The 22,793-nt window shown below is 37.1% G+C and overlaps 1 protein-coding gene across 1 annotated transcript in view; it reads right to left on the bottom strand.

Annotated features, from left to right (window-relative positions):
• Positions 1–6,196: 6,196 nt before the first annotated feature.
• PDGFB (platelet derived growth factor subunit B) overlaps positions 6,197–22,793 on the bottom strand; it is a 38,880-nt gene continuing 22,283 nt past the window's right edge. The window contains exons 3-7 of the mRNA XM_014060905.2: positions 20,865–20,954; positions 20,127–20,332; positions 12,658–12,793; positions 12,343–12,510; positions 6,197–9,613 (exon numbers count right to left, since the gene is read on the bottom strand). Coding sequence (XP_013916380.1) covers positions 12,374–12,510; positions 12,658–12,793; positions 20,127–20,332; positions 20,865–20,954 — 569 coding nt within the window. The 3' untranslated portion in view covers positions 6,197–9,613; positions 12,343–12,373. The remainder of the gene's footprint in view (positions 9,614–12,342; positions 12,511–12,657; positions 12,794–20,126; positions 20,333–20,864; positions 20,955–22,793) is intronic.

The following is a 22,793-nucleotide window of genomic DNA, read 5'->3' on the forward strand; positions in this document are numbered from 1 at the left end:
CATACAATCCCAAGATCTGCTGAACTAAAGTTACTGCAGTGGTGGGTTTCAAAAAATTTTGGAACCTCTTCTGTAGGTGTGGCCTGCTTTCCAGGTCCACTGGTGGAACCTTTTCTAACCGGTTTGGTAGATTTGACGAACCGGTTCTATCGAACCAGTGTGAACCGGTAGGAACCCACCTCTGAGTTACTGCCACTCTTTATTTATTTCTGGAGATGTCAGAAGAAGTACAGCTTCTACTAGAGTGGCCTATCTTCTTATTGGTTCCTGAGATATACAGTGTTTAAAAATATAAACTATCACTTATTTCTTGGAATGGTTTTATATACCATACACTAAACTAAAAACAAACTGCACTATAGCTTAATATTATGTGTGAATCGTGGTCTTATGCTGAGAGTTTGGGCAGAGCAAAAAATGGGGTAGCAACAAAGCAATAAAGAAAGCTGACATAAGGCTGACCAGAAAAAAAATTACAATTCATCTCCATGTGTCAAGCCATTGATAGGTCTTTGGACAAAGACTTCAAAAGCCTTAACACTGGACTAAATTCAGGATGAATCTGGACAAACAAAAGAATAGAAGTATCGTGACTCAGAACTATCTGGCTGCTTATAATGTAACTGTTTGCCAACAGGCAGTCTGATCTAGACAAAAGAAGTCATTGTGACTCTGCTGTGAACTTTATGGCAAGGTTTCTCAATTCTGTTATTTTTCTCACTAGAGCTCTGGATTGGTCATTCAAAAACGTCTTGAGTGTGATGACTCTAGTAATCCACTGGGACTTTCCTGTCTATCCATCAGGTGGGTGGGGATGGGGGTAGAGAGAGGCGTATATCTTTCCTAATTCACTGAAGGGGAGCCATATTAATCTATGGCAGAAAAGTCAGAAGGATCCTGAAAGTACCATTTCCAATTAACATATTTGAGTAAAAAGAATATGCAGCTCTCTTCCTCAGATGCAGAAAGCCACTAGATTGATAATATTGCATTCAAATTTCAGCTAACTAGCAAGATAATGTTTAAGGTTGGCTCTTCCATTTTGCCAACTCTGCTAATATTCTGTTTTCCTAACGGATTTTATTAACAATCTCTGTAATGGAGAGATCACTGATACAATCTGCTAGTAAACTTTTGAATTAAAGGGATCATCAGGACACACAATCATTGTTATTTTAACTTCAGTTCCTCCTTTCAGAGGAATTTAATATCTGCACAGCTCATACATTTATCAGGTATTTGAGTGTGCATCATTTCAGATGCAAAGCAATCTACACATACAGTAGCTTTCCTCGCAAGGAGCAAGTGTCTTTTAATTTCAGGGCTGCAGTCATCAACTGCAGTGGTCTTCGAGCCCAAGAAAATAAAATATATCACTGCTTCCATTTCTTCCACTTCTATTTGCCAGGAAGTGATGGGACTAGATGTCATGATTTTAATTTTTCTAATGTTTAATATTTTTTTAATAATCAAGCCAACTTTTGCACTCTCATCATCAAGAGGCTCCTTAGTTCCTCTTCACTTTCTGCCATTAGAGTGGCATTGTCTGCCTATCTTAAGTTGTTGGCATTTCTCCTGGCAATCTTAATTCCAGTTTGTGATTCATTCATCCTGGCATTTCAGTGATGTTCTCTGAATATAAGTTAAATAAGCCCAGTGACAATATGCAGCCTTTTTGTACATTGCCACTTTTCACAGAAGATTAGGCATTAGAGATTGTGAGTGAAATCTCTGAGAACTTACATTGACAGATTTCTCCTCCCATTTCACACAAGGTGAGCACCTTTTTGCCTCGGAGAAATTAGTGGAAGCTGGGCCATGTAGATCTTTAAAGATAATCACCAGCATTTTGAACAGGATCTGGAACAAACCGAAAACCAATGCAGGCAGTCTAGTCTTAGTGTGTAGGTATTAAATATGCTATCCTTGATTAGCAAGTCCATTTTGGACCAGTTAAAGTTTTCAAGCCTCAAGTGCCTGGGAATATCCAATGTCATTGTCTGGTATGGACTGTAATTAATAATAATTATTAATAATGTTTTATAAATAATAATTAATGCTGTAGTGGTTAAGGCATCAGACTAGAAACTGGGAGACCTTGACTTCTAATTCCGCCTTAGGCACAAAGCCAGTTGGATGACTTTGGGTCTATTAGTGTCACTCAATCTTAGGAATGAAACAATGGCAAAACACTTCTGAAAAAACTTGCCAAAAAATTTCAGGTCATTTTGAACAAGTGTATCTCATAAAGTTAATTTCTAGAATGACTTTCTGGACAAATTCCAGAAAAATAGCCATATTAGCGAGTTCGCATACGGTATATATTCATCATTTAGTACATGATGAGTCAATGTTAGCTGTTTCCACTTAAAAGTTTTAGGCTGGATCCAGACCAGGTTAGTTGCTCTTTATTTCATTGAAATCTGTAAAACAAATTAGCCATGGCTAAGTCATACTGAGTTTATAAGAATATAATTCAATGATAACTTAATCATGACTCAATTAATTATGTTTTAGGTTTATGAAAACATTTAATATGTGATGCCATTCCTCATAAATCATGCATCACTTGATATTGGGATCACATTAAAGGAATGGACTTACTCTGTATCACAGCAGGTATTTTGCAGAGCTGAGTTTCCATCCTTAGTTCTGGAGTGTTGTCTAACCAGTTCATTGAAACTGGATCTATTTTTTTCTGCTTATTCTGGGATTCTTTCTGAAGCTTGTCACAGGGTATCCTGGGGACTGGGACTGGGCAGTCACTGTGCATTCACTCTGAGCAGGCTGTTGGTTGTGCCTCCTGTATTTTTTTTCTTGCAGGTGGGGTGGGAGCTTGTGATGGGAGGCCAGGGCAAGGTGCAGCTTAGAATAACATTTTTATAAAATTGCAAAAGTGTATCCACTTCCCCTATATTGAAGTGTGAATGACAAAAAGTAATTGCTTGCAAATAAGGAGAAGAGAAAATGGGTCTGGATTGACTTTGTTTAATGAGATGTATGTGCACTCTTCAACAAAATGTTGCATTTCATTTCCAAACAAGGGTGGGTTTTTTTTTTTTTTTTTAAGAAGAAGACCTGCAGCCAGTTGCTGGAACTGGTTGTTGCCTAGTTCAGAAACACCCCTGCTTGGTGCTTCATGGAACTTCTGACCAAGCCAGTATTGACACTATGAGGTGTTTTCAGGTGTTTAAGATCTTATCGTTGATCAAAGGAAAAATGTGTATGGGAATTATGTTGTCTCAAACATCTAGACAGAATCTGATGAGCCAGGTAAACTAATGACTGGCTTAAGTAATAAAGCAGCTTCATATCATGACATATAACTTGAGTTCTTTTTTTACAACAAAAGAAGAAAGGACACAGCTGGTAGTTCTACTGTAGCAAATCACTGCAAACTTCCCCATTTCATTTAATATGAGTCATTTTAGGCAATACATGTATTTGGAGGTCAGATTGCTTGAAGTACAACAGACCAAAAAACAAACACCCCCCCCCCCACTACAAACGAACAGGTTTTGTAAAAAGAAAATTATTTCCACCTTCATGTGCAAAACCAAATGTCCATTTCAAAAGATCTTATTAAAACTTCAGATTTATTTTTCAATCTCAGCCCAATACTGAAAACCCAATGTTGGGTAACGGAAGAGGAAATAGGATCCAGTAGTGAAGCTTTTTAGAAAAAGACTCCAGTTGCACTCACAGAGCAGGGTCTTAACCAGCACAATCAATACCTATTGATACGCTAATTGCATTGTGGCATTGGATGGCATACAGATGCCAATACATGGAACTACATCCTTTACCTAGCAGAAAGAGACACAACATGGGCTTCTGAACTCAGGTGAGCTGATTGTCTAGACCAGGGGTGGGTTGCTGCTGGGATTACTGCCAGTTCGGTGCATGCAAAAATAAGACAGAGCATTTTTTGGTTGAAATTTGAAGTTGCCAAGTGCGTCACCATTCTGACACATAGTTAAGGTCTTTTTGAAGGGTAGCAGCATTGTTGGTTTAACATTTAAGAATAGTGTACTAAAACTGATTTGGCTTCATCATATTTAAACTTAATTAAAATGTGTAATATATAATTATTCTCTAGCTATGTATTTCAGAATTTTATCTTACGAACTCAGTGGATTTGTCCATGGCTAATTTGTTTTACAGATTTCTACACAAACAAAGAGCAACTACAAAGGATCCTTGGTGCTCTCTGAGGTTGGTTGTTTTCTTGCAGTTATTACATTGTCCAAACTAGGTAACATCATCAGTGCTAGACTAAGCTAGCTCTGATGATGTTACCTGGTTTGGATAATGAACCGTCTGCAAGAAAACAACAAAGCTCAGAGAACGTCAACCAGTGGTGGGTTCCTACCTGTTTGAACTGGTAGTAGCTTGGCGGCCTGGGTTGCTGGAACCAGCAGCAACCCAGACCTGCCACACCACCAAACCGGTTCTCCCAGAGGTGCCATAGGCAGCGCCATCTTGTTTTTTGGTTCTGCGCATATGCAGAGCAATTTTAGTTGTACTATGTGTGCGCATGGTACCCTCCTGAGTAAACTGGAAGTAGTCTCTGCTGGAACCTACCACTGTCGTCAACCCTGATGTACAAATATTCTCCTTTAAAGAGCAACTTGGTTTGGATCCAGCCTAATATGAATACATATATGTGAATACCCCCAACATGCGTACCTTTCTGGAATTTTTCCAGCAAGGCATTTTGGAAATCAAAGTTATGCCATAGAATTGTTCAAAATGATCTAACCTTCTGCATGGATAGATCCATCAGTCATACAATGGTTAATTAAACCAATGGCTTGTGCATATTGAAGCATTTTTATAAGAAGTCACTATTACCATAGGTTAAATAGATACACTGTGAGCTCTGCAACATTATAATTCATGCTTTGACTAAATCATCCCTACCTCACTTAGTACAGCACTCTTTTCCTATGTTGGCTTCACCAACAGCAATTTCCAAATGCCACTGGTGTGATGGTGACATAACAGTCGTGTGCTCAGTCTTTCTGGAGAAGACAGAGGAGTATTTCTTATAGATTTTTTCGTGACCCGTCAAAAGCGCGGACGGCAAAAGCGCGATCGACAAAATCGCGCCTTTGACGTCATCACAGCGCGACGAAAAAGATCGAAAAATTCAAATAAAAATTAATAACAATTAAATTAAAGCAAGCCGATTCACATAAAGGTAAGGGTTAGGGTTAGGGTTAGGGTTAGGGTAAGGGTAAGGGTTCGGGTTAGCTTTAGAGCGTTAGCGTTAGCGTTAGGGTTAGGATAAGGGTTAGCGTTACGTTTTTCGTTACTTTAACGGTTAGGTTTAGGGTTACGTTTAGGGTTAGGTTAAGAGTTAGGGTTAGGGTTAGGTTTAGGGTTAGGTTTGGGGGGGTTAGGGGAAGGTTTTAGCTTTATTTTTACATTTTTTCGATCTTTTTCGTCGCGCTGTGATGACGTCACAGCGCGCTTTTGTCGAGCGCGATTTTGTCCTACGCGCTTTTGTGGTGGAACCGATTTTTTTTCCCATTCAGTAAATTCAATTTGGGAATGAAGCAAATATGAAATACTGCACTTTCTGTGATATGTAAGCATTTGGAAATCAGAAACCTATGATACTAAGACCTGCATTTCCATGCTCCTTTTGGCATTTGTCAATGATGCAGAAAGAATTCTATCAGTTACAGAATTCCAACAGTTTTGCTGTTGGTGGTAAACATTCATTTCTGGAGATGATGGAGTGATCCTAGTGATTTGGATGATAAAGTGTTTTCACCAGAATGACAAAAGTTGGACGGTGGAATTCTCTTTATTTCAGCTATCAGATTGCTGTTTAGCAGTACCTTGTGAGAATATCTTCAGGGCATGATTTAAAAAAAAACACCTCAAAATGGTGGCCACAATGGTACAATTCAAGCTCAATCTATTTCAAGACAATAGCTGTGACATGAATAAAAAGTGGATAGAACTTCAGTTGTACCATTACAACTACTATTTTGATCCCCCCCCCCCGCACTCCTTATGGACACCCCTGCATTTTGAATGCAGAACACTTATGAAAGACTAGCAATAAACAATAATGTTCAATAACTTCTAAATGTAAAATATATTTTGGCTTCTAAGACTTTTCACTTTTTCTTCAACCTGCATAGTGGAATAGAATACCAATGAAACATAAAACCATTAAGACTTTGGGTTTTAAGATTTTTTAAAAACAATTTTAAATACAGTACAGAGTATAAATTAATTGTACATAAAATGAGGGATGATGAAAGATCTCTCCCACCTTACAAATAAAAGTATGCAAAAAAACCCACCAAAAACAAATGGCCTTTGAAAACAAAGTGAAATAGGACTGAATAGCAAGTATTTTAATGTCAGAAATAAACCATTGAGTATAAAGTGAGTAGACAGGAAATGCGTATTTCCAAACTGTTTTGAGCAGATTTTTCATACATCTTGGTGCCATGGAATTACATCAAGAGACCACAGCTAAGTATTAATGCTTTTTTTTTTCTTAGCCAGTATAATCTGGCTAAAAACAAGTAGTTTATTTATTAATGAGCACAAATCTCAGTCTTATCAGGTGTTAGAGAACCATGGATGTTCTCATATGAGAAAAACTGGGCTGAAGCAAGATGTGTCATAAAAATTTATCTAGGGCACCCAAGTATCAATAGCATCACTCAAATGAAAGTCAAGGAGATTATTAAGCCCCATTCTCTTTGGACAACAAAATCTGAAATTGGAGGTAAAGTATGTATTCCAACTAATTTACTATTCTGCTTCCATAGGGAGATGGATTGAAAGAGCCGAGGTGGTGCAGTGGTTAGGGTGCAGGCCACTTCAGTTGACTGTTATCTACAGTTCAGCGGTTCTAATCTCACCGGCTCAAGGTTGACTCAGCCTTCCATCCTTCCGAGGTGGGTGAAATGAGGACCCAGACTGTGGGGGCAATATGCTGACTCTGTAAACCGCTTAGAGAGGGCTGAAAGCCCTATGAAGCGGTATATAAGTCTAACTGCTATTGCTATTGCTATAAGTGGAACAAGAAAGGAAAAGGTGCATTTTAAGAATCCTTCATTAAACATGGGAACATGACAGAAAACAGTTTTCTCTCATTAGAGCTCTAGTTACTCCATGTGTCTGTAGTAACTATTACTTAGTTTGTCCAATTTTAGCATCTTTCCTTTTGTCTCAACTGGAATAAAATAGATTGTTTTTCAATTTACACATCATACAACATTATCAGGTGGGTGGTTGCATTTGGCTTTAACGTGTTGCACTGTAATCTATAAACCATGGCTAATAGCTCAGAGCTAGGAACAACCCCAAATGTGGCTTACCCAAAAAATGTAGAATTACCACCTGAGCTGCAAAAATCTGCGTTGGATAGCAGTAAAGACAAATGACAGAACTCTGTTCTACCATTTAATGATCATCTGGAATTTTGCAGTACCAGGACTGTTAACTCTAACCAACCATGGTTTGCATAGCTCATTTAACATGTTTTAAAGATTACAAAAGGCCTTATTTCTTGTCTTGATGCCTCCTTACCAAGAGATTTTCACGGTTTTAGCTATTGAGACAAGATTCTCTTAACAAAGATATTTGTATTACTGCTGGATTCTGTCACGTATTCAGTCACTGAGGATAAAACTAGAATGTTTTCAGTTAAAACTTAAGCACATTTTTCCCTCATGAGGCAGCCAATAATATAGAAATTATAGAGTTAGACCTTAAATGCCCAAACCTTGTTCAAACTCTACCCATCTATGACCTCAGCAATTTTCTTTTTGTCTTTCCTCTTTTATAACAACACAGTAAATGACCAGGGCTAAAATGTAATTGGAAAGGGGATGTTCCACATTCACATATCTCTTTCTTTTTTGTTCGGTATTCTATCAGCAAAGGTCCATAGGCAATTAAACGTCTTTCTTTCTTTCTTTCTTTCTTTCTTTCTTTCTTTCTTTCTTTCTTTCTTTCTTTTTCTTTCTTTCTTTCTCTTTCTTTTCTTTTCTTTCTTTTTGATAAAGTGAATAACTTTTATTGTTTTTACTCACTGATTCCTGGAAGGAAGGCTACTGTCTTGACAGAAGACACAGTGAATTTTGCATTTAGTGACAGGGAACAACTTATTTATCACCTTTTCAAATAGAGTAAATCCCAAGCTGGAGACCCAAAGAGAGATAAGTCTGCCATGTCCATCAGATATTACTAATTGGACTGGGATGGGGCCAGCAGCACTTTGTGTAATGATATTCAGCACCACTTAACTTTTATATATTCAATACATTGTGCAGCATTGTATGGCTTTTCTAAGATTTTACACAGCTTGGTTTTTATAATTTGGAAGATATTAACCTGAGATTAGTGCTGTAAGACTTGGGGTGTCCAGGATTGGGGTAGGGTCAAGATGGCAAGGGCAACTGCCATCTTTATTTTTTTAAAACTTCTGACTCTTTACCCAACTCCACCTACGCCCCTGTATAAGACTGCATGTGGGCCAAAATGACTGCTAGAGGAAAAAATGACCTACAAATGAAGGCTGATGCTATATACCTGTATTTTAACAATTATTGGTTGAAATAGCTGCTATTTACCTGGAGTAGCAAGAGTTTTTATGGTCCTAAGCAGAGACCTCTTTACCTCCACTGGCACTTGAGATCATTTATTGAGATGCTGATGCTGATTGCCTGTGTATACTGCTTAATCTTAAAACAACATGCTGGAAACATTGCTGTGGCCCTGTTTACTAAAAAGCAATGCTTTATTCTAGCAACTACGGAGGCAGTGGTTGCAAAAATAGCCCAACAGTGGTGCTAGAAGCCCCAATTTGTCCATGAGTCGCAACTCTTACTTTCCCCGATGTAAATTTATTAGCAGAAACATCTCTAAACTCAATTGACAGGAGGAGCCAAGTCTTTCTTAACATCACTTTCAGAAATTACTTCTTTGACCCATGAGGAAGCTTTGAATGGGGATGGGTAAGATGGACTCCCAACATAATTGCTCCCAGCCTGTTTCCAAAAAGGGTCAGGAATGGGTATTTAGTATTGATTGCTTCAGTTCCCCAAGGCATGGTATGAAAAATGAAATATACACGAAGACATTAAACGTATCAGTGGAAACATGACAGTAAAAGTCCTTAGTGCATCTGCTGTCACGGTTTGCCATACTGACTCTCTTGACATGCCCACTGCCACAGTAAACAACCTGAGTCCAGTTAAGTCCAAGATGGGGCAAAGAAAAAAAAAAGGAAAAAATAACCTTGTTATATTCCTGTTTTCCTCAAACCCACCACTTGCAAAATGCATTTGAGCCACAAGTCTTGCAACATTTCGATAGCATTTGTTGCAGCAAAAAGCACATTGTCCATGCCCATTGCTGTCGTTTTGCTCTTTATTTCCTCTCTCCTTTTTTTTCTTCTTCAAGAGGTGGACATAATGCCACTATGAACTTAAATGGCAAACTTTGGTGAGAAAACATTCAGCGAATGAGGAATTGGGAAGCACCGTTGGCCGTCCAAAAGGGCATTGAGGCAGATGGACGGAGAGAAACTTTTGATAACCCCATGGGGGCTATACAGCAAATATATTAAATAAACCTGGAAGAAAAGGAAAGAAAAAAAAGGAGGATTAGCATTCCATTCCAAAAAAGTAAGTCATCTGCTTATGGTGCCTAAATGTGGTTGGTTGTGGTTTTCTTATACCACTTCACATTTTCATATCCAGAAGATTTCTTCCCTTGACAGCTAAATTTGAGGATTGCTTCCATAAAAAACAGTCACTAAGTGGGCGGCATGTAAATTTAATAAATCCATAAAAAGTTCCCATAAAATTCAGTGTAACTGTGCTGGATCAGACCACAACATTTTGTGCCCAACATTCTGCCATAATAATAGAAGGTGTGGTAGCTTAGTGGTAAAGACGCTTGCCTCCCACTTGGAAGGTTGAGAGCTCAATCCTAGGTAGCGACAGAAGTTTCCCTCGCAGGGCACAAAGAGAAAATACCTGCTGCATATTCTGTGTAGGTATCAGGAAGGGCACCTGACCAGTAAATGCTCAACTCCATCTAGTCACCCTAACTCTACCCTGAATTAAGGGATTACTTAAGGGTCACAAAAAATAAAAAGAATTATATCATAATACCATCAGATGTCTACCAGGACATGATTGTGGGGACACTCTATAGAAATTCATTCTGAATTTCACAAAATCTAATAATCCTTCAAGAACATCCTAACAATGTTGATGCCTATTTGTAGCATTCTGATTTTCCTAAATTGTCTTGTCATTTTTTCAGTTATGATTTATGACAGGATAATTTTGAGTTTTTTAAAAATAGCACTTTTTAAAGTTAACGGTTTTGTTTTGTTTGATCTTTGCAACTTTCTCATGAATTATATATGAATTTCTTGATTGGGCAGGATGGGCTTTAATAACTGGCTTCATTTCATATCGCTGTCCACAAATAAAGCTTGACACAGTAATGGAAGGTTCTTTACCATTCTGAAAATATTACAAATCACATTGCACAGCATGTTTGTTGAATGGCAGTAATTGAATATTGAAGAAATTTGATCATGTCAGGGGCACTGCTGGGCAATTGATTGGCTGTTTTGAGTCTCCTGAACTTAAAACACATATGGAACAAAAGTTGGCATTTTAACAGTACATCATTTTGAGTGTCTTGGGTGATTTGATTTACTGTTGTTTCTCAGGTTGTGATTAGCTTATTTTATCCATTTCTTTTTCCTAGTAAAAGCATAGGAAGCATTCATGTTTCTACTGCAATAGGCGGATGCTTGACAGGGTGAGACGAAAGCAACAATTGAAAATGTGGACAGGCAGAACATAGTTTGCAGTTGCAAGCTGCCAGCCAGACAGGTAAGTTACAACATAAAAATGTTACTGTCAGGCCTGTACGGGGAATTTAGAGTATCTGTGGATGGTTGAATTAAATTGTGTTCACCTTTATTTTGCAGAGAGGCTAGCTATGCAAAGGTGTCTTTGCAAGCACATGCTACTGTGCTTCATATACAAGTGTTGATAATATATTTAAAGTTTTGTACCTGCAAAGAGCACTAATATAAACTTGGCTTGGTTGGGCTGTTAAGCTTTCATGTGCACACATGCTTTATATGCATGCTGTATATTTTTGTGTTGGATTCTTGAGCTTTAGTGTTTTTATTGTTGCTGTAATTTTAATATAATTTTTGCAGTAAATATTTTTGCAGCAGCTTCCATCCTCATTTGCAAACAAACAAATCAAGGAGTTCATTTTGCTGAGGTTATATCTGGCAATGAGGCACAAAAGAAAAAATACATGCCAAATCTACTGATCGGTTTTACAAAATAGCTGGTATAAAGATTATAATCTCAATTAAATTTGCAGTAGCTAATTGCAAAGTTAAATTCACATTATTTGCTTTAATAATTTCAAAAACATTTCAAAACTCATCTTTTTGGTTAATTTTCCTGCAACTTAGCTAGACAGAAGGCGACACAATAGATTGTCCTCCTAGTCTTGTGGATCTGGGATAAGAAACACTATTAATGGGGCTTTTTCTAAATTCACAGTGTTTCTTATATTCCTATAAACAGAATATTTTATTTGTTTTAATTTTAGTTCAGCTGGAACACAGCCAACTGTTTCAACAGACTGTTTGAAATTGGACTGTTTTGTCTCAAACTCATAATAAACATACATATTTTTGCACTCCCCAAATAAAATAAGGAATTTGGTCATCTGAATTCCTTCTCCAGCCAACTGTGAAAAAACAATGCTTCAGTAATTCAAATGGATTTACTGTGAAAATAACCTTGTCTAAAGAGGCTCCCAAAATACAGCAACCAAATAGGACAGGTTCAAACTCCAATGTACAGTTAAGACTGCAGAAATAATAATTGCAAACACCCTGCCTTCCATAGAAGACTTGTATATTGTGTGGGTTAGAAGGAGGGCTGAGTGTAAACTGTTTTAACTCCTCCCTTCAGGATGCCATTATAGGCCATTGTATGCCAAACAGCTAGGCAGAGGGACAGTTTCCCCCCTCATGCCATCACTCTGCTGAACACTCTGCTAATTCTTACAGTGCCATCTAATGTCCCTGTATACTTACCTATGTAGTATGGCTGTATTTATGCTTCTCATTATCTACTCCCCCTCTTATTGGTATTATTATTATTATGGTGATTATTACTATTCTATTCCTTTGCATAGGCATTGAGTGTTTCTATACTGGAGATAAATTCCTTGCGTGTCTAATCACATTTGGCCAAATAAAGCTCAGTTCAGTTCAATTCAATGAGTTATTATCTTTGGTGCATTTACCTGACATTTGTACTTCTGCCTGCCAGCATTTTTATGCTGGGAAAATTTCTTTCAGTGCTTTTTTATCATGTACGTGTTTGAACTTTCGATGCTTCCTCTTTTGTGGCAGCAACCTGTGTGCTCTTGCCCTTGCTGGAGGAGAAGTTACAGCACTTACTGGGGGCTCACCTGCCAAAAAAAGAGGGTGCATAATAAACATCAGTATAAAAGAGCTCATTGTCACTGACAAACATATTTCTAAGGAATTCTTTCTACTTATTATTTCAGACTTCATATTGTACCCAATTCTCATAAAGCATAAATTCCACTACTCACCTCTGTGCTCATGTGAATTTTCCCGACTGGGAAGCCTGGGTGATACTGGCTCACATCGGCATGCCAGGTGGTCTTCTAAGGCTACAATTGCTTTATTAAAGACTGGCTTCTTTTCAGCAACTTCAATCTTATTTACCTATCAAAAAGAGAGTAAGAACAAACTCTGTGATACATAGCACTGTGAATTCATCTCAATTCAGCCAGTATTATTAAAGATTTTGCTTGTACATTTTAAAACGTTTTCATCGCCTTGCGATAAAGCCCAGATGCAGCATGATTTATCCCAGTCAAAATAGCATCTTAGATTATTCCGTTCGCATATGCTAACGAAGGACTGAAGGTAAAGTCCAAACTGGGAAAATTGGAACATTTCACTCAAACGATCAAATTCCCCTGCTTAGAATATCAAATTATTTCACTAAAACAAATTGTAAAAATGCATCATGAAAGGCAGTGCTGGCTCCTATACATTGCTGAAGGTAATTCCTCTTAACTGATCCTGTAATAATCTATATGGATCTGAAAAAGACCAAGAAGTTACTGGACTTCTTCTTGCAAGAAATTGTCATCCATTTACTTGCCTGTCACCTCCTGCCACCTTGGCCAAACTGCAAGTCGCTGTCACAAGTGTAACAGCAAATTTCTTATCAGAAGATAAAGAAAGGAAAACTCCACAGCAAACTACTCTAGCTAATGGCTGCTGTTTTTCTTAGCATTTGTTCCATAGCATTGCAGGGTCTAGCTGCATTTACACTACACTTGTGTAGCTCTTACAGAAAAGCATTCAGTGCGTGATACAATAAGGTTTCTTCTTTATCAGAAAGCCTGTCATATTGATTAGGGCCAATAAGGAGTAATTGGCCCAAGTGTCATCCAGTTGGCTTCTATACTTAGGGCCTGGATCTTCTCATTCCTAGTCTAGTACTTCAACTACCATACAACAAGGGATCTCCGAATTGCCTCACATAAGAGTAAGAGGGCTATATCTGCAGTGTGACTGTGGGCTAAAGAAATACTTTCAGAAGAGGAAAGATGCAATTCTACTAAAGTCTGTTTTAAATGTGGCATGTGGCTATTGTTTGCACAGCACTCTTAACGAAGGCATATTTAGTCCTATGTGCCCTGGAAACCAAGTACCTAATCAATTCAAGAAGAAGGATCACTTTAAGCCCCAAACTTGGAGTCAGTCACTATTCAAAGCATGTTTTTGGATAAGATAGTGTCACACGAATTCAGAAGGCCAAAAACATCTATACCATAACATCTATACCAATTCTCCAATGAAATGAGACCAAAGCACACAATTCTGAAAAAGCAACATGCTGCATTATAACATTCACTGGCAAGATCTGAAAGTCACAAAACATACTTTTAAAACAGTGAATGTCTGCAGCATCCAAACTGCTTGTGTGGCTAATAGGGAAGCAGCCATGAATGTAATGAAGTTTGGCCAACATTCTCCTGGCATAATGGGATGAAAGAAGTGGATGGGATTCCTGTTCCTCCAGATGGCAATCCTTGAATGATGTTGTGTGACTGACTGGTGCCCATCTAAGAATAAGGAACCACAATTGCGTCTATATGGTTAACATTTTATGCAAATGCAGCCATAAAATGTGAGTATGATCTTCCCAGGAACCTAACAGTGACCGAATATCCCCTCGGTTTAACTTTCTTAAAAAGCCAAATTCTACAATAGCACACAAATTGCTTAGTAGACACTGTTTCTGAATAAAAAAAAATACAGGCCTTTCTATTTTCAAAGAAAGCATTTCAGAATCACATTCACAGAATATCCTAGGGACTCTTTGTTTTTTTCCACAACACTACCACATCCCTATCATTCCACCCAACTTCATTCTCTTCTGCTTCATAAAATTTTATGGAGAAAGGAATTTCCCATTTAGAAATGGTGTAACATTTTCCTTCCTTTGTGCATTGTTGTATGAAAAAATCCAAAGAATTTGTTCTCATACAGATGTCAAGCAAGGCATTTGTATTTTAAAAGGCTTCATCCAGGAAGAAGCATAAAAATCCATATTGACTGGAAACTGAACAGCACCAGAAGAGGTAATTTGCAAGATCCCTATTTACAATACATCCAGAGAAGATAACTTAGAAGAGCAACTGGGAATATGATATTTGTTAAGTGCACTAGCACAATAAAAAATCAAGCTGTTTGTTTGTGTGCATGCTGGTATGTTCATTTCTGCCGGTTCTATCACTGGACTACTGGATTTTATTATTGTATTACATATTAAAAGATAATATGTTGGACTGAGTACTCTTCCTTCTTCAGAAAATTTAAAATAAAGCCATTGATTGCTGTCTTTGCAATCTTTATAAACAAAGGAGATCTTAACATGGCTTTTTTAAAACAGGCATTTATAGGACAGATTATATATGAAATATATGATCCAAAATGATGGCAATATTTGATACAAGCACCATGCAGGAAACAAACTCTTGAATAGTATGATAAATAACTAAATCCTTATTAACCTTAAACTCTGAAAATATTTATTGAATCAATTCCTGGTATGTACATGACTTCCATTTCAACTTGCCTAAAGTCCCAAAAGTTCAAAGTTCAACTTTGAACCAAAAGTTTCCAGGGACATTAAAACAGTATCCCTGAACCCATTCATCATCACAGGTGTCACACCATTCTTCTTTTTCCCTCAAACTTGACAATCATATTAATTTTTATGCTCCACTTTTATTATTTGTCCATAATATGCAACTTTCTGCTTGCTAATCATTATCAGTAGCAAATAGTTTTTCTTTTCATAACCTTTCTGTCACCTATGGTACTCTTAATGACTGCTTGCAGACTCATAATTCAAATACAACTACCTTCTTTCCACGTCATTTTCTCAGTGTTCACCTTTCACAGTGGTACAATATTTGACTTTCATAGCACTGGGGGGGAAAAACCTGTTCCTATATCTGTTGACATAAAAAAAAATCCCCTAAACCTTTATGAACTTGCCTGAGTTTGTCTTTGCTTTCCTTCTTAAGATTAATTTATTTTTCTCTTGTATACTATCCATCTTTACCTATTCTTCACTCAAAAAATCCAGACCTATTTACCATATCCGTATTCTACCATACCTAAGCTTCCTTAGGTTTAACTTTAGTCCAAATCACTATTTTCACTTTCCTAATGAGTTCTTCTGCTGTTGTTTAAAGAGCTCAAATTCTTCATTCAGTTTCCAATTTTTACAATGTTTACTGTCATTTCTCCCAATCCCTCTAATAATATACTTGTTGTGCAAGTTTAATAAATAAGGAATTAATATACACCCATTTCCTCCACCTTTCTGAACTACTCTATTTTTCCAAATTCAGTTTTTATAATAGCTTCATTGTGAAATTTATTCAAAAGAATGGCATTCTGACATGTCCAGTAGTTTTAAAATGTCCCATTGATATGATCTACAAAACAAAACAAAAAAATCTTGCTGTAGTCAAGGAATAAATCTTTCTTAAACTTTGGACATTGGCTTTCTTTAATATAGATATGTACATTTACGTTTCCAAACTCTACATCTCACAAACATGCCCATTATTTATTGACTATAAATGCAACTCTTTTTCCCCTGAGCCTTTAAGCAGTTCAACGGGCATTTCATTTACATCTAATGCTTTTCTGTTCGACAGTGTTCTGGTGCTTTGCATCTTACATTTTCATGGAGTTGTTTCCTAAATATATTATCTCCCTACAAATATCTTTTTCATCTCATAATCACATTGGTAAAGAGTTTAATTAATTTCTCAAGCAATTTTAGTCTCATTTATTTCAATTCGATCCCTTGCATAATTACTCTTGGATATTCCTATAACCTTGATTTTTTTCTGAGTTCTCTTATTTTCTTAAAAGTACCACTCATCTATTTTTTCTTGTTATTTTCCTCTTTGGGTTGACATTTTTGATTGATATATATTTCCTTGTCCTCACTTGCTTGATGTTGGAAGTTTGTGATTAGTTGTTGTACTTCCTTCTTGTTGCCCAAGGTTTCATAATGTCTGCCTGTTAAGATAACTTGTTCTGGAAGCCATTCGGATTCTTGACATTTTGAAAATCTTTTTTCTATATAAATGTTTGTGACTCTTATTTCTTCTCAGTTCTTTTTGCTATAAGTTAATCATTACACTGATCTTAAGTTCTAATTGTACCAGGTCATATCCTGTTGGCATAAATGCTCTCTTTAATTTCCAAGGGTTAACTCATATATTTGACACAATAATTCATTATTGGTTCTTCAACGTGCACCTGGAATTTCTGGCTGACTGGATTGTACTTTCCCATCTTCTGTTTCCTATACGTAGCCAATCTGATTGCAGTTTTCTGATGCTGCCCAGGTGTACTGTTTCAGTTCTATTGTTTTAAACAGGTGTTGGCAAATGAACACAGAATTGTATTTGCAAAAACAATATTAACCTATCTTCTGCATAATTTTGACCATACATTGCATTATGCTATCTTTTTGTTCTTTGAATTTTATCTTATTCTTTTGAAGGTCTCATCAAGTCCACCCAAACAAGATTCTTTTGGCAAGGAGAAGCAGCTTGCAATTCTGATTCTGCACAGAATCAGAATCATTGTGGACAGAGAAGACCGATGGTTTGAAAGAGGGGTCAAAGAGCCCATTTACAATAAGATCGAACAGTCTTTCTCAACAGAAGGGGAGGGATATGACAATACCTACTCCCTGTTTACAATACAGTCCTTTTAGCAACTCCAAGAAAGTCCCACACCTATTTGCACTATTCAGGTGATCCTGAGGGCACAGATAAACCTCCAAGTGGCCTCAACAACCTCAGAAAGAGTGCTAACAACGAGATGACTGCAAGGAATATAAATCTTTCCATCTTCCTCCATTCAGTCAGAACGAAGAAGCTTCTTGGATGAGAAGTGAAATATCTTCAAGGTAAAACAAAATCCAGTTGCTTTTTGAAAAAGCTTGTTTGGGACAATCATGACCTGGATAGCTGAGAATCTCCATAGACATTTCACTTGCAACCATCCCTGCCTGCTTCCCCATTGATTTTCTGGGGAAGCCAGCAGAGAAAATTGCAAATAGTGATGACATGATTGCAGGATGCTAGGCAATCAGACGTAAGTGTGAACAGGTTGCTAAACACTCAGATCATGATCACGTAACTGTAGGGGTGGGATGTGATGTTTTGAAATGGGCAAAAGTGCTATATGGGGCATAAACACCATTCCAATACTATTGCAATTCTGGACCATCTATAAATGAATGGCCATAAATTGAGGATTAGCTGTACTATCTGTTACTTGTCTATCAGCAGCTGCAAATCTTACAAATTTTCCATTCATTTCTCCATGTTTGGAACATAAATATGATTTGTCTATTTTTTTTAATGCTACGTGATTTGCCATTGTGTCCTACGGTTGCTTTTAAAGATCCTTTTGCTGGATGAATTGATTTCCTACATACCTGCAGATGATCTAAACCGTCTATGGATTATATTTAAGTTTCCCTTCCACATTTGACCATAAAACAAGAGAGAAACTCTACCAGAATTCATGTTCCTGCCAGCACTGTTCTTGGAATTATTAGAGCTACTTAGCCATCTCAAAGCAGTAATTCCTGAAATAGTAATGCATCTACTACAAAGAAAAGAAAATAATCTACTCTAAAATCAGGTACGATCAAAGCAGAACAACATGTAGATTCCCCATTTGATAAGGCAAACACATCAAGTCTTGAAATAATGTAGATGCAAATTAAGCAATTCAAGACACTATTTATAAAGATAACTGTACAATAAAGATATGTAGGTCTAGTGGTTTGTTTCTTTTTGACTCAGCATGTTATAGAAACCCAACCAACAATATTATTTCATAAATTATGGAAAAAGAAGCTATTCCTTACCAGAGTGTGAACCCAACTGCAAACAATTCTATGCATATATACTGAGAAATTCTATTGTGTCAAGGTAGAACAGTTATACTATACTGTAAATAGGTATATGCATATATATATATATATATCTTTGAGACAACTGTTTATGACAGGATTAAATTTTGCACTAATGGTGATCTTTTGATTAAATATGAGGAAGCAAAGGCTGTCAAAGAACATTATTACAAAAATAAATATTTTGCTATAATTTGTGTACCTTATTTTATTTTATGTTATTTTATGTTACTTTACTATTTAAATTCATTGTCCATTCAACTCCAGTAGGCATAAATTATGACGGATATACCTGTTGTGACAAAATGCAAACTAAAACATTTTTGCTATATTCATATAACCAAATCCCTAATTCATAATGAGATTCTTTAAGTACTATTAGAGCACTTTCAGGTACAAAGCTGTTTCTATGGAGGAAGGATTGATCTGCATGATCAGCTTGACCCTACTGTCCATTTCTTGAAGGCAGCAACACACAGTGTCATCCTCTACCTGTACATAGGCCATCAGGAGGACAACTTCTACCTACCCAGATACTAACATGGAGACTGGTGTGAAGTGGCTTAGAGACCTGTTGTCAACAGTGGGAGAAAATGACTGAAAATGAGTGACGTAAAACAGATCCCTTGGAGTTCAGGATGGTGGGGGTAATTGGGGCTTGACAGAATGATGTTGCCATGGCTGGCTGAGCTGTAGTGCTTGAGGCTTGAGGATTTCTCAGTGGAGATGGGAGCTAGACCAAAACTCGAGACCTGGGAGAAGTGGCAGTTGGCTAAGATTGCTGAGGGCCCCAGGCCTTTACTGCAGCCCCTGTGCAGTGCTGCTGACAGTGAGTGCCACTATGCAGGGTGACCAAAAGGGCATAGATCATGGGGTAGACAGGTGGATTGAGGAAACTGCAACACCCCTGCAGTCATAAGTGCTGAGGACCGGGTAGACAGCGAAGGCTTCCCAGGTCGTGGCAACTCTGTGCCATGTTGGTGAGTTGGGTGGATGGCTAAGATATTCTGGGTTGCGGAAACTTTGCACTGGGTTGGTAGTCTAGGTGGGCTGCTGAGGTTTTCTGGGCAGCTGCAGCTTTGTGCTGCAGTGCAGTACCCTTCAATTTGCATGAAGCCTATACTGGGCCTCCCCCAACTGTCTGAGGAACCCCTGCACTCCTTACTTAGGACTTTGATTGTTTCATGACTGGCAATTCTTGCTTAACAACCACAACTAAAAATATCAAGATAGTGGATGTTGAGTGAAGCGATTCCATGACATCTCGCTTAACAACCATTTTGCAACAACTGAGATTCCAACACCCGTTCTGGTTGTAAGTTTAGCACTGCCTCTATCTTATTCAAGAAACATTCATAACCATTAAAGCCAAAGTTGTTCCAACACGAGAAGATAATTTAGGCATGGTGCAAAAAATGTCAGATAGGTTTATTGTACTTAATAAACTTTAAAATAAGATAAAGTAAGATTCAAAGAAGATTGAAAAACTGGGAGAGAAGAACAGAGATATCTGTATACCTGGATATGTCGCACCCGAACCTGTGTGGGACGACATTGCATCGCTCGGGTATTGCAACAGCCTGTGCACCGTTGCACTTCTACACAGGGTGGCCACACAAGAAAATTGGCATTTGTTGAATCCACCATGCTCCGGGAGATTTCAAAGACTTCAGAGCGTGTCTTGCACTCAGCAATTACTGCTGGCTCAATAGGTTCTGCTCCACCTAAAAAAATTGAGAACAAAAATTCCTGATGAAATCAACTTTAAAACTCATCACTGTTTTCCTTACTGTGTGCTTTACTGTGTCTCATTTTATTCAGTTTGGGGGCATTTCTGCTATATATTTTGAAGTTGTTAGAGGAGTCTTTGTAAGTTTTCTATTGGGCAGAAGGTGAAAATATTTCACCAAATATATATCTTAGTTATTTACCAATTATCTTACATATCCCTCCATTATAACCAAATTTATTATTCTGTTCCCTTAAAAAAAAACTATTTTAATTAGTTGATTGGTTAAAGGGTTATGATCTTCTATTTGCAGAATCTAAGATTCTTTTAAATGCATGTAATTAACCAATATTCTGATGTCTGAAATGGCAGAAAAACAGGTTTTAAAAAATTGAAACTGTAAAGAAGACTTTATTTGGTTTGGTAGAAGATAGGGTTGTTTTATATGTGCTAAAACATAAGTATTTCTGGACTAAATCTAATCCCATACTTGTTGAAATATAGTAGCCAGCATGTCTACAGCTTACCTAAACTTCGTCTTCCACGGGACAAAGGAACAAGATTTTCACCAGCATGCATCTGGGTAAAATTCATGTATGAACTAGAGGTATCTTCATCTGCAAAAAGAGAAAAAAAACCCAATGTCATTAAATAAATTAATATATAGGTTGCATCACTACAGCAAATACTGCACAAAATAATAAAGAATGAAATGACTGATTGCAATTTAGCAAAATACTATAATTATCCCTATTAAGAAGGCCAAGAAGTATTACAGGCAATATGGTGCTAGAATAATAAACTCAATAAAATTCTATAATCTCTAACTCTACCTACCTTCTTAATTCTTCTCAAGATATATTATATAAAATAAAATATATAATGATTATTCAGCATAGGTATTTTGAAATAAGAAGGTGAAAATGTACAGGTATTTTCCCCTGTAAGAAGGAATGATAAGTGATAAGCAATGATATACCTGGAGACTGCAGAGAAAATGCAGTAATGCATTCCAATATGACCCAAAATGTATTTCTAAGCAAGGAGAAAAATAAGAATGTATGTTTTGGATTTTTGTTTTTCAGCTACAAAATGAGACTATAATTCTGTAGTAGAAGCCAAATTCTGGCAATCTGAAATTGTGGCAGTGAACCTCAAAATCTGCAGTTCTTATCATATCCCTTAATAGCCACAGTGGAAACTATTTGACAGTTTATTTCAAGTTCAGATAATGTGGTGCTTAATACCACAAGACCATTTCAATTGAAGTTGGTAATAAATAGCACAGCAAATTAATTTGATATAAATTTTACAATATATTTCTCTACATTCTGTGTTTATTTCCTGATATCCTCAGGTTACATCATATTTCCTATTACATTATATTTATTTTATACCCAATAAATCATTTTAATAATAACATTTTTCTTTAGATTATCAACATCTGCCTGTAATAAAGTGTTGCTTGCATTGGGCATGTTTTAGTTATTTTTTATTTTTAAAAAAACACACAGAAAATTGTAAATATTAATAAAACCAAATAGTAAAATAAGCTATTTGACTGATTTCAGTTGCCTTTGAACAAATCCAGCTATTTATTCATCTGTTCAGGTCTGTACTTTGACAAATTAGTAGAGACACTTCAAGATCTCAGGCTTTTGTAATTTTATCCTTCCAAAGTGAAGATGTAGGTAAGTATAATGGTTCTGTCCCTCCTACGGAGGATGTATTCAGTTTTAGCCAATTGGGTCTTCTGGGGGGGATGGGTAAAAGATAAAGTTGCCAGCTTTCTTTATAAACATTCTCTAACATTTTCCCATAGGAAATGCTGAACAAAGCAATTCCCATCACATCAGCCAGAGCTTCCTTGGAGTCAACAAACCCCTCCAGATTCCAAAGTCAATGGCAGTATTTGAAGATAGTTCTTACACAGTTGCAGGCTTTTCATTTATGAACTACTTAGAGTAAAGCAGGACAGATTTTATTTCTGGGAAATAATTCTGAATGTAAGAAATAAGTAATAGAAAGCCTATAAGAAAAAAGAACGAAGGCAAAGTTCCTACAAGCAGCTGACTGAGTTCTGTGTTTAAGGCTAAAAGAAATAAAGCCTCAGGTTTTCTAGATAAGATTCTGCAGAAATCAAGACTCGATATATTGGAGATTGAGTGCCCGGCTATATAAAATTTGATTCTATAATATTCTAAAAGGCTTTTACTCCCAGATTCATTGTTCCTAAACCCCCCCCCCCCAAAAAAAAAACCAACTCCCAAAAGAAAGAGCAAGATGAATCATGACATCAAAGCTTTATCACTAATCCATGCCACTGAATTTAATTGGATCTTCCCATCTTCTTCCAACCATCCCCCATTTTCTGGAATTTTATCAGGGCAGGGTGGGGGCTGTATTTTTGCAAAGGTTAAACAGACAAGGGAAAAAATAGCCATGCTGTTGACTTG

Source organism: Thamnophis sirtalis, unplaced genomic scaffold, assembly GCF_051295495.1.
Source record: "Thamnophis sirtalis isolate CommonGarterSnake01/CBP01778 unplaced genomic scaffold, rThaSir2_p1.2 scaffold_9, whole genome shotgun sequence".
NCBI lineage: Eukaryota > Metazoa > Chordata > Lepidosauria > Squamata > Natricidae > Thamnophis > Thamnophis sirtalis.